The sequence below is a fragment of the Eleginops maclovinus genome, chromosome 9, assembly GCF_036324505.1.
Source record: "Eleginops maclovinus isolate JMC-PN-2008 ecotype Puerto Natales chromosome 9, JC_Emac_rtc_rv5, whole genome shotgun sequence".
Classification (NCBI taxonomy): Eukaryota; Metazoa; Chordata; class Actinopteri; order Perciformes; family Eleginopidae; genus Eleginops; species Eleginops maclovinus.
The window spans coordinates 21,860,556-21,873,568 of NC_086357.1; the positions used below are offsets into that span (position 1 = coordinate 21,860,556).

The 13,013-nt window shown below is 40.7% G+C and overlaps 1 protein-coding gene across 1 annotated transcript in view; it reads left to right on the forward strand.

The window, feature by feature from the left end:
• The window catches only part of hcn2b (hyperpolarization activated cyclic nucleotide-gated potassium channel 2b), a 49,167-nt gene that overhangs the window by 4,960 nt on the left and 31,194 nt on the right, over nt 1–13,013 (forward strand). The window contains exons 3-4 of the mRNA XM_063892097.1: nt 1,970–2,131; nt 11,158–11,376. Coding sequence (XP_063748167.1) covers nt 1,970–2,131; nt 11,158–11,376 — 381 coding nt within the window. The remainder of the gene's footprint in view (nt 1–1,969; nt 2,132–11,157; nt 11,377–13,013) is intronic.

A 13,013-nucleotide genomic window follows, 5' to 3' on the forward strand; every position in this document is an offset into this window, starting at 1 on the left:
AGACAGCTAAAATGCTAATGTTATGAGCATTTAAAGCACTTTTTATGTTAACAGCACAGAAAAATAATTCATGGGATTTGGCAAACACACATCATTAGAGAGGGAGTGTGAGCAAGGACATTAATGCGTCGAGTTTCATGTGTGTGTCGGTCTGTGTTAACAGAAATATGTTAGACCAGTCGGCTTCACCCAAATTGTACATTTAAAACAGAGGACACACACACACACACACACACACACACACACACACACACACACACACACACACACACACACACACACACACACACACACACACACACACACACACACACACACACACACAGACACACACACACACAGTGTCTGGCCTAGTTCACATGTAGGACAGATCTCTAGTCTCAAGTGAGACTTTGTTTTTGAAATAAGAAATCCTCAAACCGGCCCATAAAGCAAGACTTTCCCGTATATTCTATATATCATGCAGACATACATCCATCATCTGGCCTACATCCCCTATAGAATAAAGCTTGGTCCCTTTTGCGAAACATACTTTTGCTTATGATTCATCAAAGCCTGAAGTCGGCCGGGCTGAGCATGGGATCTGACAGCAGTGCATCAAAGTTAACCTACTCTCTGCCCTCATGGTGGTAACAGGGCCTGGCCAGGAGCCAGCAGGAGCCGCACTGAGTGGTGTTTACAAGGCTGTGACCACAACACCAGCTCCACACAAATGAACCGTCATACCTGGGGGGAGTAAACCAGAGTAACAGCTGAGAGAGGCCGACCCGGGCTGCTGATCAAAGCTTCATCAGTGTTTTCATTCACAACACAAACTCTTGTTCATCATGCAGACCCTCAGACTGACACTGTTATTTTAATGAGATTGATGAGGAATGACATACACCATTCATTCCATTGTTACTCCTATTATTGACACCATCATATCTTGTTTTACATTTTACCTCCTGTAATATTCCCTATTTGAAGTATACTGTACATCAATTGGAAACCCTACTAGTTTTCAAAACTACCAAAACTTTCAATTTAAACATATGTCTTTCCTGCAGCTCTTCCGCCTAACTGTAGTTTTACTTATCTGCACTTATCAATACAGCTGTTGTAATGGTGAATACATTCTCTTCAATGTTATTTTTTATGTATGAATTTGTGTTTCTTGTCTTAATTTAGAATATATGTATTGTGTGTTAAAGTTGGACCTTATGCAGCTGTGATGCAAGAACAATTTCAGACTTGATTTGAAAAAAAAGTAGAATCATCATCATCATCATCATCATCATCATCATCATGTTCATCATCAATAGGTCGCTCATTTTGCTAAACTCAAAATGAATCTCCAGCTGACCAAGCAGTTCCCTTGAGCGGCTTTCAGCATTGTACACTTTATTTTCTGTTCCATAACGCTACAGTTTTAGATCATTCTCACCGCTGTCATCAGTGACATTTCCAGCAGCAAAGAAGGTGTTCGTGTGAAATACCCACCATATGCTACATGTCCATCACCAAAGCGCAGCTCACAAAGCTAGCAAGTAAACAAAACATGGCTTGAACAGAGAAGGAGACTGTTGGAAATAAATGACCTGAAACACAACTCCACATGATGCTGCTTTATAACGGTTGGATGTTTAAAAACACTACTGAGGGGATAATACAGTATATTTACTCCCCTTACTTGGCAAAAGTAAAATGTATCAATTAATTCTGCTTGAAGATTAGGATGCCAAACTATGTCCTATAAATAACAGGGAATAATACACATATTGCTTAACAATTTTAAACATGCTCACCAAAGTGTTCCAATTCTCTCCTCAGCAGTAAAACATCCTGGATGTAGCTTTTGTGATTCAAAAGTTTTCACCTCAATCTGTAAAAACAAACATTTTATTCCGCTCACACATCTATTTCTGTCTTTTTCCCTCCTCTCCACTTTGATGACCCTCTGTCTGCCCGTCTGCTCTGCTGCTGTCAGATCTTCCACATGACCTACGACCTGGCCAGTGCTGTGATGCGAATTTTCAACCTGATTGGTATGATGCTGCTGCTGTGTCACTGGGATGGCTGTCTCCAGTTCCTCGTCCCCATGCTGCAGGACTTCCCGTCAGACTGCTGGGTCTCCCTCAACAAGATGGTGGTAAGCAAAATGCTGCGTGTGTTTATGCGTGGATATATGTGTCAAACAATACCGGAGATATCAAGATGCAAAGCTGTTTGAAAGAACAATAGCTGCAAAAACACAAGCACAACCCCCCCCCTGTGGAGCATAAGGGTGTGTTATTTGCAGGGAGATTTATTTAAGGATGAGAAAAACAAACACACACACACACACACACACACACACACACACACACACACACACACACACACACACACACACACACACACACACACACACACACACACACACACACACACACACACACACAGGCTGGCCTGAATTAAACCCTAGAGACATGCCTAGTACAGAAAACAGGAGTGAGGGATGAGAAAATAAAGCCTGGTTTTACTCGGCTCACACATCATGTGATTTATTCTTTAGCTGTTCTCTTCTTTATCTCGCTCTTCTTTGCATCTCTTCTCAGATGTCGTTCTGTCCTTCTGTCTGGCAGGTAGCTTCTGGCCATCTGCTGATAGACAGGCCATTAGGAGAGTTTTTTTCCCCAAATTAATTCTGGCATGAAAGAGAAGAGAGTAGTGCAACACTCAAGCTGCATGAAAAATAATGATCTAAGCAGATCATTAATGAAAAGTCATTATTAAAAGCCAGCCTGCAACACATGCTCAGTAAACATTTTGCGTTTTGGATTGGATGAGGAATAATGGATCAATACATTTAAAGGTACCACAAACTACCACACCCTAAAGTTTCTGTTTTGATCATTTTGGGCTTAAACCTTTCTGTCCTGTCTGACTCGTCATTTTGAATCAGAAATACCTGACAGCAAGTTTGTGATTGACAGAGCCAGAGGCACGGAGAAGTCTGACACGTGAGCTGTGACACCTGTCTGTTTGCCCTGTTGCTCAATACTCGCCTCTGTCACATTTTTGTTGGTTTCTACACAAAAATACAATCATTTACACATGTTGCCTATAATCCAGTGTGAGGCCTGTTAGTTAAGACAACTAGAGACACCAACAATTCAAACTTAGATTTCCTGTTATATACGTCTTCATGATCCATGAAGGTCAAATGATTTTAGGGGTGGAATAAAAAGATATTTTCACATATTATTGGTGTATGTATCATCTACGATTCTGAATGTATTTAAAAGTCAATTCTCAAACAAAGTCCATACTTTTTTTTTACAAAATAGCCTAGATATTGATAATGATTGGCAGTAAAACCACACATCAAGCGTAGGTTGTGTCACACCTCATTCTTTGTTTTGTTGTTATTTTGTGTACAATTTATTTTTGATATTTGGCTGTTCGTGAGAAATAAGAAGGCAGATATCTTTAGCCTACCAACTGTATTTTTTTAACAAGCAGCATTTTTACATGTTGTGTTAGTTGAGCTTGATTTTCTTAAGAAATACTAAAGACTTCTGTTGCTGTGTAATGTACTAAATCAAGAATGTATTTTAAATATCTAATATTTTTAAATCGAGGATAGATTTGAATCAAAATGTGACCCCAAGTGTAAAATCAGGTCTAAATTTCCACTTCTTTTATTTAATATTTATATTGAAGTTTTCAGAAAATAACAAACATTACCCATACATAAGACGGTCAGTCTAGGTGGTAGATACAGTGTACAATCAAATGAATAGCAAACAAACACAGGTCAGTATCCAGATTATACGGGACAGAAATCCGAAAGAATATGACGTGGGCTACTACACTTTATAATCTTATTCCCTTTGCCCCCCTCCCAGCCCCAGGTCTTTGGTTTGATCATTACTAACATTCTTTTTCAAAACCTCCATGAAGCTCTCCAAGATATTTTCAAAAACTGCCAGCTTTCCTTTCGTAATATATGTTAGTTTTTCCAAAGCACACATGCTGACAGATCCTTAATATATTTATTCGTACTTGGTTTGTTCTCATTTTCCACTTCTATAATTATAGCAAGCAAGACAGCTTTTCACAATACCCCGATATATTCAACTTAATAGAAATATTGTGAGTTTGTTCTTATAGCAAACCTATTCAGTTTTGAAGTCTCAGTTTCAGTAGACTGAATGATTCCTTCTTCTCACATTTGTCCCCTTCTAATTTTGGCACAGTAGTGACATTCAGCCTTTAAATAGTGCTCTGAAAACAATTTGTACTGTGTGTGTGTGTGTGTGTGTGTGTGTGTGTGTGTGTGTGTGTGTGTGTGTGTGTGTGTGTGTGTGTGTGTGTGTGTGTGTGTGTGTGTGTGTGTGTGTGTGTGTGTGTGTGTGTGCGCGTGCGTGCGTGCGTGCGTGCGTGTGTGCGTGTGTGTGAGATCTTCAGGAACAGATGGATCTCACACCCATTGACCCTAGAGGACATCAGTGTTCACTCTTTCTCGCTCAATCGCTGGTTTCATTTTCTGGGCCATCTTCTTTTCTCACCCTCTTCAGACACACACACACACACACACACACACACACACACACACACACACACACACACACACACACACACACACACACACACACGAATAAACTCACAAATGTGCATCTCTTCTGTTCCTATAGGGGCCACTGAGAAGCCCACTGCTGTGTCCCAACTCTGTACACATATTGGATGTCACCAGCCTCCAGATGTATCCTGCACACAGTGTTCAGACATGCCCGCTCCTCTGACATCTGAAGCTGTTTCCTCATCTCACATTTGCAAACATAAACGTGTTAATAGCCAATTTGAAGCTATTTTTGGTGTTGCTGTCAATGTTTTTCATTCTCTAGGAACAGGCCTTTTTTATATTGCTTGACAACATTTTGAGTTTACATTTGATAATCCCCAAAGGGTTCAATGCATTGAAAAATATATTGTTTTCAAGCTGTCATGCTTCTCCCCTTGCCTCTCTTCCTTTCACATTGCCGTGCCTACTTCATTCTCGTCTTTGATGCCTCAGAGTGATGCGCTTGTTAACGATCGTGTGCCATTTGATGCCAGAGAGCACCCATATGGGTGCGGCCGACTGCTGTGCTGCTCTCCATCTCAGGGTAATCAAGGTCAGAGATCCTCCTCAGAATGGCTTCGTATGCGTGACGCAGCGTTAACTGATACTCATCCAGGTTGTCCGCAACACTCTACCTTTCCTTTTGCATAATCCATGCACTTAAGCTACCTTAGGGTCATTCAGCTGCTCAGAAGGCACTTTCATTTGCACTTTGCAATCACAATAGCTTTCTTCCAAACCCTTTGCCTCCTGTAATACATTAAGCTCTACCTCAAAACAGTCAACAACACAATCTGCGACTCAGAAAAAGATCGGCACTCAGCAGACGGTGTTGTTTATATAATATAAGCCTGATAATCATGCTCCTCCAGTAAAGTGATCCGGTACCAGATCATTAAGGCCTTTCATGTGAGTTGATCTCTGTTACTTGAAAGTCCGGTAGGTCTATCCTATATGCCTCATCCTGATTGGCTACTGGATCAGTGGCATTAAAATAAAGCCTCTCTGTTTCTCCTGTTTCAGTCTGAGCTCTCTTACTGTCTTCAATAGTAGGGTGGCTGAGAGACATTTTCCTGTAGAGGAAGAGTTGCTGGAATTGTATTAGAATGCCAATTAGCTATTATCTATGGATGTGCTCCGTACTGTATGAACGGCTCCACCAAGATGCACTTCAAGAAAACTTCCTGCTGTCAGAGTTAATAAGGATACCCCCCATTCACTCAATAACTGAAGTGATCTAACTGTGGGGCAGGCCTGTCAGCACACACAAGCATACTTGTCATGTGAGATCTGTGTGTGAAGGAGGGTGTGTGTGAATTGAGTGACATTTGCCTGATCCAGCAGAATGAATTTGGTACATGTAACAGATCCAGTGTGAAAGAACATCCATTTTATTTTTCAGAGAAGATTTGGAACATAATAAGGTAATAGACGTGAGTGGCATGTGGAAATGGATTGGATCCCTAATTCATAAAGGTCAGGATATTTGAGACATGAAGGTTTCAGGAGACTTATAAATGGTAAAGTATTCATGTGTGTTTGTTTAGTTATAATCCATATATAAATACAAGTCAAATTAAGTGAAGTTTGGACAATGTTGACTTCAGTGAAGAAGGTTATTAGAACTAATCTGAGTTTCTGTAGAACCCTATTTAAAGGACAGAGGTTTTGTCATATTTAGCCAAGCAGTGATATTCAGTGGGATAAGCACATGATCAGGTTCTTTGCAGGGAGAACTCCCCATTGGTCAAGCCCAAATATATATTATTTTCTTTTGATGTTATAAAAAGGGGTGTAGCCTGGCATAATTGGCAACCATGACTGACAATCAGAATCAGAATGCTTTTATTCTTTATTAAAGAAGACATATTAAGCTCCTTTTCAGGTTCATGTTTGAATTGTGTGGCTCTACTGAGAACTTGTGGATTTTAGCCTTTAAAGACCATTTACAAGGACAAAAACCTAGAGAACAAAATACTGGAAATAGAAAACCCGACAAGGCATAATAAGGCCTATTTAAAACCCTTTCATATGAGAGGAGAAAAGTAAGTCAAGCGGTTTCTGTAATATTCTTTGAATTGAAATGGCAGAGACCAGTCTACGCTCCAGAAATTACCCAGCGACACTCCTGTAACCTATCAGTCTCCCCCTTTTCTAATTGTCATTACTACAACATCAACCATGTCTCTTTCACTGTCATGATGATTGCAGCACAGATGCTTTAGGCTTGCGTCCTATGGCCTCAGCTTGCATCATCAACCCAACAGATTCTCTGGATGCTCCGGATTGAAAAACAACGGCAGTCAGAAAACTACAGCTGTGTCTGAATGCAGAGGACACGGCCTACAAAGAAGGGTCCCTCAGAGGCCAGGCTGAACCTGCTCCTCTTCTGCAAATGATTCACTCTTTGTAATCTTAGAACAGTAACAGTGGTGCACCTGTGCTTTGTATCCCTCTGCACACCTGGTCTACAAGGCAAAATATGATCAGTTAAGAAAACAACAGACAGTTTTTTTTGGGGGGGTTTTATACAGAAAGGCCTGATATGGTTGAGTGAACAAAGGGTTGTGTTGGCACAGGTCAGAAGTCAACAATATTTGAAGAAGTAACAACGATTGTAAGCTAAATAAACACATTTAGAAATAGTAAACATGATTTCATCTTATCTATTCCATTACGTTGAAGTTGTTTCTCAAACTTCTGACGTTTAACTTCTTCCTCCGTCTAAGAAAGAACAAAACAATGATAAAGTCAAAGCAACAACAACAGCTTATTAAGCAGCAAAGCTATGATCCACTGAGTCCAATTTTTCTTGCAAATCAATTAAAGTCCTGCCAGATGATTTACAAGCATCCTGTTCACATCAGATGAAGTCAATAAAACATACCCAGGAGTCAGCTGAAAAAGACGTCCATAAACTAAAATCAGTTTTCAGAATAAGACACTCTTTTTCTTTTTGATGGTGTGGCTCCTGTGAAGTTTTCCTCTTCTGACCACACATCTTTACAGCAGATTAAATTCCTCAGCTGTTCTTTGTGTTTATTTCTAATCAGCAAATGTTAGAATCAACCAATCAATCACAAACCTATGACGGTAAACATAGTGAACATGATACGAAACTAAAAAACAGCGTGTTAGCATTGTCATTGTTAGATGACATTTGCGTTCTGATGTTAGCGTTTAGCTAAGCGGTACTGCCAATTTAAAAAACAATGGAAACAGAAAAAGGCAAATGCTGCTGTCACATTGTCAAGATAAGCCAATACAAGTTATTTTTTAGGTAAGTTTCCAGTGACAGTTGTGTTTTTTGCTCCTAATGCAAGTGTAAAATAATTTTGTTCAATAATATTTGGTCAAGCAAATGTTTTGAATAGGTTGAAAATGTTCCAATTCAAGTTAAGAATTCAAACTTATGATGCAAACTTTGTTATTTTGGCAAAAACAGTCATGCTCTGAAATGTTTCTCTCTATTTATTTTACATTTATACACAATCCAATTTAATTTGATCAGAGAACTTGAATCTAGAGACATATTTCTTCCTTTAGTGACAGGATTCCTCATTAAGCACTTTCAGCAGACACCAGACCATCTTACAACGTTTTTTACTCCCTTGGTTTTAAATATTGAACACAAACCCACTGGTTCTAAATAATTAATCTTAACAAGGCTAACAAGGTCTTTTACGGCAATTTACATTTTCAGATTTAAATGTCAATGTTGTCAAATGTCAGTCCTTTCAAGGAAACCAACATCCCCCTGTCAGTTTTTCACTCAGAGAGAGACTGCACCCTGTCAAAGAGGTGGCCGGGTAACACACACACACACACACACACACACACACACACACACACACACACACACACACACACACACACACACACACACACACACACACACACACACACACACACACACACACAGAGCATGTACACCCAGATGGACACGTCAGCATGCACGCACACCCACTATTCTATACTTACTCCATCGTACATCATAGATGTCCCGCACTCCCTTTGTGTTCATCCCTAAATGTATTATGTACAATTAGCTTCATCCATGCAGCTCAGTGAAGACCGATGGCAGATAAAATGAACACCGGAGCTGATTTAATTTGTTTCGTCTCTCTTCCCCCCCCCCCTTCACACAGGGTGGTCTCCCTGTAGATTTTCTTTATTGTATTACTTTGAAGGCTGTAATTTCCAATAGTAAGAGACGGCTGTGCACATTGTCGGTTTTCATCAGCAATTATCTCAAACCTAAACACACACTGACCAGTTACAGCTGGTCGCGTTTTGTCTCCATCGCTAAGCTGGTTGCCTAGGTAGCTGCCAGGCAACCAGAGCCTCCTAAAAGTTACTGCGCCCTGTCACGAAATACAAAACCTCATCAAAACACAACTTATCCTTTTTGTGTTCACATACAGGGGATAAAAAACAGGATATGAGCTCTAGAGGGGCTGTTGGATAGATGTTGTGACTGATCTGTGGATAGCTGGAGCCAAGCTATCTGTTTTTTCCATTACCAGTCTTTATGCTGAGCTAAGCTAACCACACAGATATCGATCTTTTCATTTGACTCTCGGCAAGAATGCGTAAGCAAATTTCCTCAAATGTTACACTTTTAAAGAATACATTTAACAAATCTAATCTTAACTCAAGTATATGTGAACATCCACATGGTATGCTTGCATCATCGCCCATTATCAATTCTGTGTATTTGTGTGGAAATCAGTGCAGAAACAGGAGAGTGATCTGCACACAGTCCCTGAGACAATATTTCTAGGAATACTGGAGAGTGGAGCACATGTCTACCTGATCACACAGCCACACAATCATGAGTAATGCACCCTCCTCTCATTGATGAGTTGTATTGTTAAACCCTCTATGTGTTCAGAGATAATGCCGGGGTGTTCTGGTAGATGGTACAGTGTGTGCCCCTGAATCCCAGCCATGTATGCAGAGGTGTGATCTGCGGCCCTTTGCTGCGTGTCACCTATAAAACATTAAAAAAAAAAAGATAATCAAAGTTCCTGTTGCAGGACTCGAAGTGCAGAGAGGTTTCAATAACACCATGTCCTAGCACAAATATGGAATACACATGTACAAGCTAAGAGCTATTTCTTGATGGTATACTCAGCAGGATCTCATTTTAAATAGATTTCAGTATTTTTGTTTTCTTGTTTTCTTTGTGCAGTAGATTGTACATTTAGGATGAACCTCAGTGACGTTTAAAACACTATTTTTCTCATTCTCTGTCCACCGAATCACTCTATCTTAATGTGTGAGTGTGTGGGTTTGTTTGTAAGAGTAAGGACAGACACACAGATGCAGCCATGTGTAAGAAGGAGTTGATTTCGATGCCTGGGCCCTTCCCATGCTGTTTATCCACCAGCAGTGTTCCCAGCATGCTGATGGCTGACTGGAGGGCTTCAGCTCAGGGTCTCTTCCCCACTGGGGGCAGTGGGGATGAGACTCAGACTGAGACTGGATTGTTATGCTCTATTAGAGTTTTGCTTATTATACTGGGCTTACGGCTTAAGGCTTTAAAGATGACATGAAGATTGCAGAAACAAGGTAAGTTTAGAAATAACAACAAAGCTAAATATATATTGATGGTTCTTGAAATCTTAAAGGCTTGTTGCAGGTTTTTCTGTCCTTCATCTTAGATTATAAGGCCCAGTTTTATCTCCTTAAAAACCTAAGACTCTGATCCAACTGCCAGCTCAAAACAGATATGAAGCTTAGAGTCACACTCTGGGCTCCACAGAGTTTCTGGTTACCCTCCTGCCTCAGACTAAGTGCCTTTAAAATCTCATCATCTTTCCTTCCTGCTCCTCAAATCACCTTGCCAAACACACATTTTCATTTGAAGGTGCCTCTTCCTGTACTTCCCATTTGACCTCCTCCAAAACAACCTCAATTTGAATCTCAAATGAAATGCCAATGCCCCTGGAAAAACCCAAATCAGATACAAATCAGTGACTGAAGACACCACTTGTCCCAGAGAGGGACATACACACACACACACACACACACACACACACACACACACACACACACACACACACACACACACACACACACACACACACACACACACACACACACACACACACACACACACACACACACACACAGTGGTGTATCCCAGCTGTTGAGGAGAGGTGCAGCAGTGCCTATGGAGGGCTTTTTAATGAATCTAGCACTGGAGAATTAGAGATGACTGAGAGTGTGAGCACCAATCAAAGGCAGACTGAAGCAGGCAGATGTACAGGCTCCTCATTAACACTCACTTTCCTCCTTCTCCTTCTGCTCTGGCTAAGAAAAGTCAAGACCGCTCAGTAATAATGATAAGGCTCTCCTTCAAACCTGAAACATCCCCAGACACAGAGCCATACACTTCACCAGGAACCTCTTAACTTTAATGAAGTCACCGCTTATGCTAACCTGTTTAAAGGGTAAAAGGTCAAACTCATCGTAGCATGACCGTAACAATATAAGTGAGGTACTATTCTTAGAAAACAGTTTCACAATCTTGCTTCTTTGCCTCCTTCCTTCTCTCCTTACAGAACGACACATGGACGGAGCTCTACTCCTTCGCCCTCTTTAAGGCCATGAGCCACATGCTGTGTATTGGATATGGAAGACAAGCACCGGAGAGCATGTCCGACATCTGGCTGACCATGCTGAGTATGATCGTGGGAGCCACCTGCTACGCCATGTTCATCGGCCACGCAACCGCACTCATCCAGTCTCTGGACTCCTCCAGACGGCAATACCAGGAGAAGGTAACAGTCTTTATTTCTTTTTTTTACTGGATGTTTACAGCTTGATTTGTAATGCTTTACTACTGTTGATGTTGATAGTGTGGAAGGAAAAAGAGAATCCACAACCCTTTATAGCCATGCAGACAGTTTTGCCTAGGTTTGTCCAGGTTTTGAGATTTCCATACTGAGATTTTAGTGGTAAAATGAACTTTGTTTGTCTTCAAAGCAATCAGTTTTCATTTAAAGGAATAGAGCAACAATTTCAGAATGATGCTTTCCTGGTCAGTTATGAAAAGATCAATATCACTTTCCTGTATAGTGCTTTAAGTATTTCTTCCAGGCTAGCTTTTTCCCTCTGCTTCAAGTCTCTATGCAAAGCTAACACAATTGCTGTTTCTGTACCTAGCTTAGTATGTATTTGACAGTGACATTTTCATTATCATCATCAACATCTGAGTCTTGAAAGGAGAGCAAATAAGTGTACTTCCTTAACCATTCTTTAGATGAATCCAGCAGCAACACCACTTCTCAGAAATCATGTACTGGTAAATCCACACACAGTTGAAAACCTTCAACCAGAGAAATAATCAATATGAAACCTAGACTGTGGATTATCCAGTGTTACTGGGAAACTGTATTCGGAAAGAAATGGTTCTTTTGATAGTATGGAGCACCGCAACTGCATGGAGGTGGTTCAGAAATCTGAGAAAAACATATCTGAGAATGAAATCTCAGTCTTTATTTTAAGTGAGTAAATGATATGGTTTGTTAGGGTTATGGAGAAAAAGAAAACTGAAAAAAGGAGGGATGCTTTTCCACGGTCTATATTTATAAATCACTGGTGAAATAAATCAGGGGGTTAGCTACAGGATTACCCAGGTGGCCCTCCAATCTAGATCATGGCAAGAAGCCATAAAGTGGCTCCTTAAAGAGATTTAATCCACAGTGCGTGTCCTCTACAAGGAGGAGATTAAGTTCATCACATTTGATATAAACAGAAAGGGTTTGCTCATTTGATCCCAACACACTTTGATAGGAACAGCATCTGTTCTATCAGTTCAATATCCACAGCTGCAGCTCGTCGGGATTCAGCCTGTCTGACGTTCTTCTCCGCTTGATGACAGATCAAAGCTTTGGGAGTCTTCAGGCCAGTGAGGGGGGGGCACGCTACTGCCGCATAAGGCCATGGTGTCAGCGGTCCCCTGCGTCTTGTTAGCTTCCTCAGATCTTGCCTGATGTTGAGATGTCTTATGCTATCCATCACTTGTAAACACACACCTTGGAGTAATTGGTGGAGCTTTGTTGCTCAGTTCGAGCCTCTGGCCAATGTTTAGAACAAAGGGTGATCAGGTTTACGTCTCTCTTATTGAGTCATATGCCGTTTTGGCCCAAATGTGTAGCTTTATTTTATTACTCAAGGCGCGGTGGCGCATCACGTTGAAGAGATTATCATCTTTCTTTATTTTCTAGGTCACGATTACATTGAGTATTCGTGATGATGTGGAGATTATAGTGGAACAACAGTCCTGTATTTAAGAAGTCATGAAGCTACTGTATGTGTCAGATTAATGAACATTGCTTCTGCAGCGGGGTACATTATCAATGGATCTGGGCTATACCATACATCATCACAGAGCTAATGTATACGGTTGAAACAA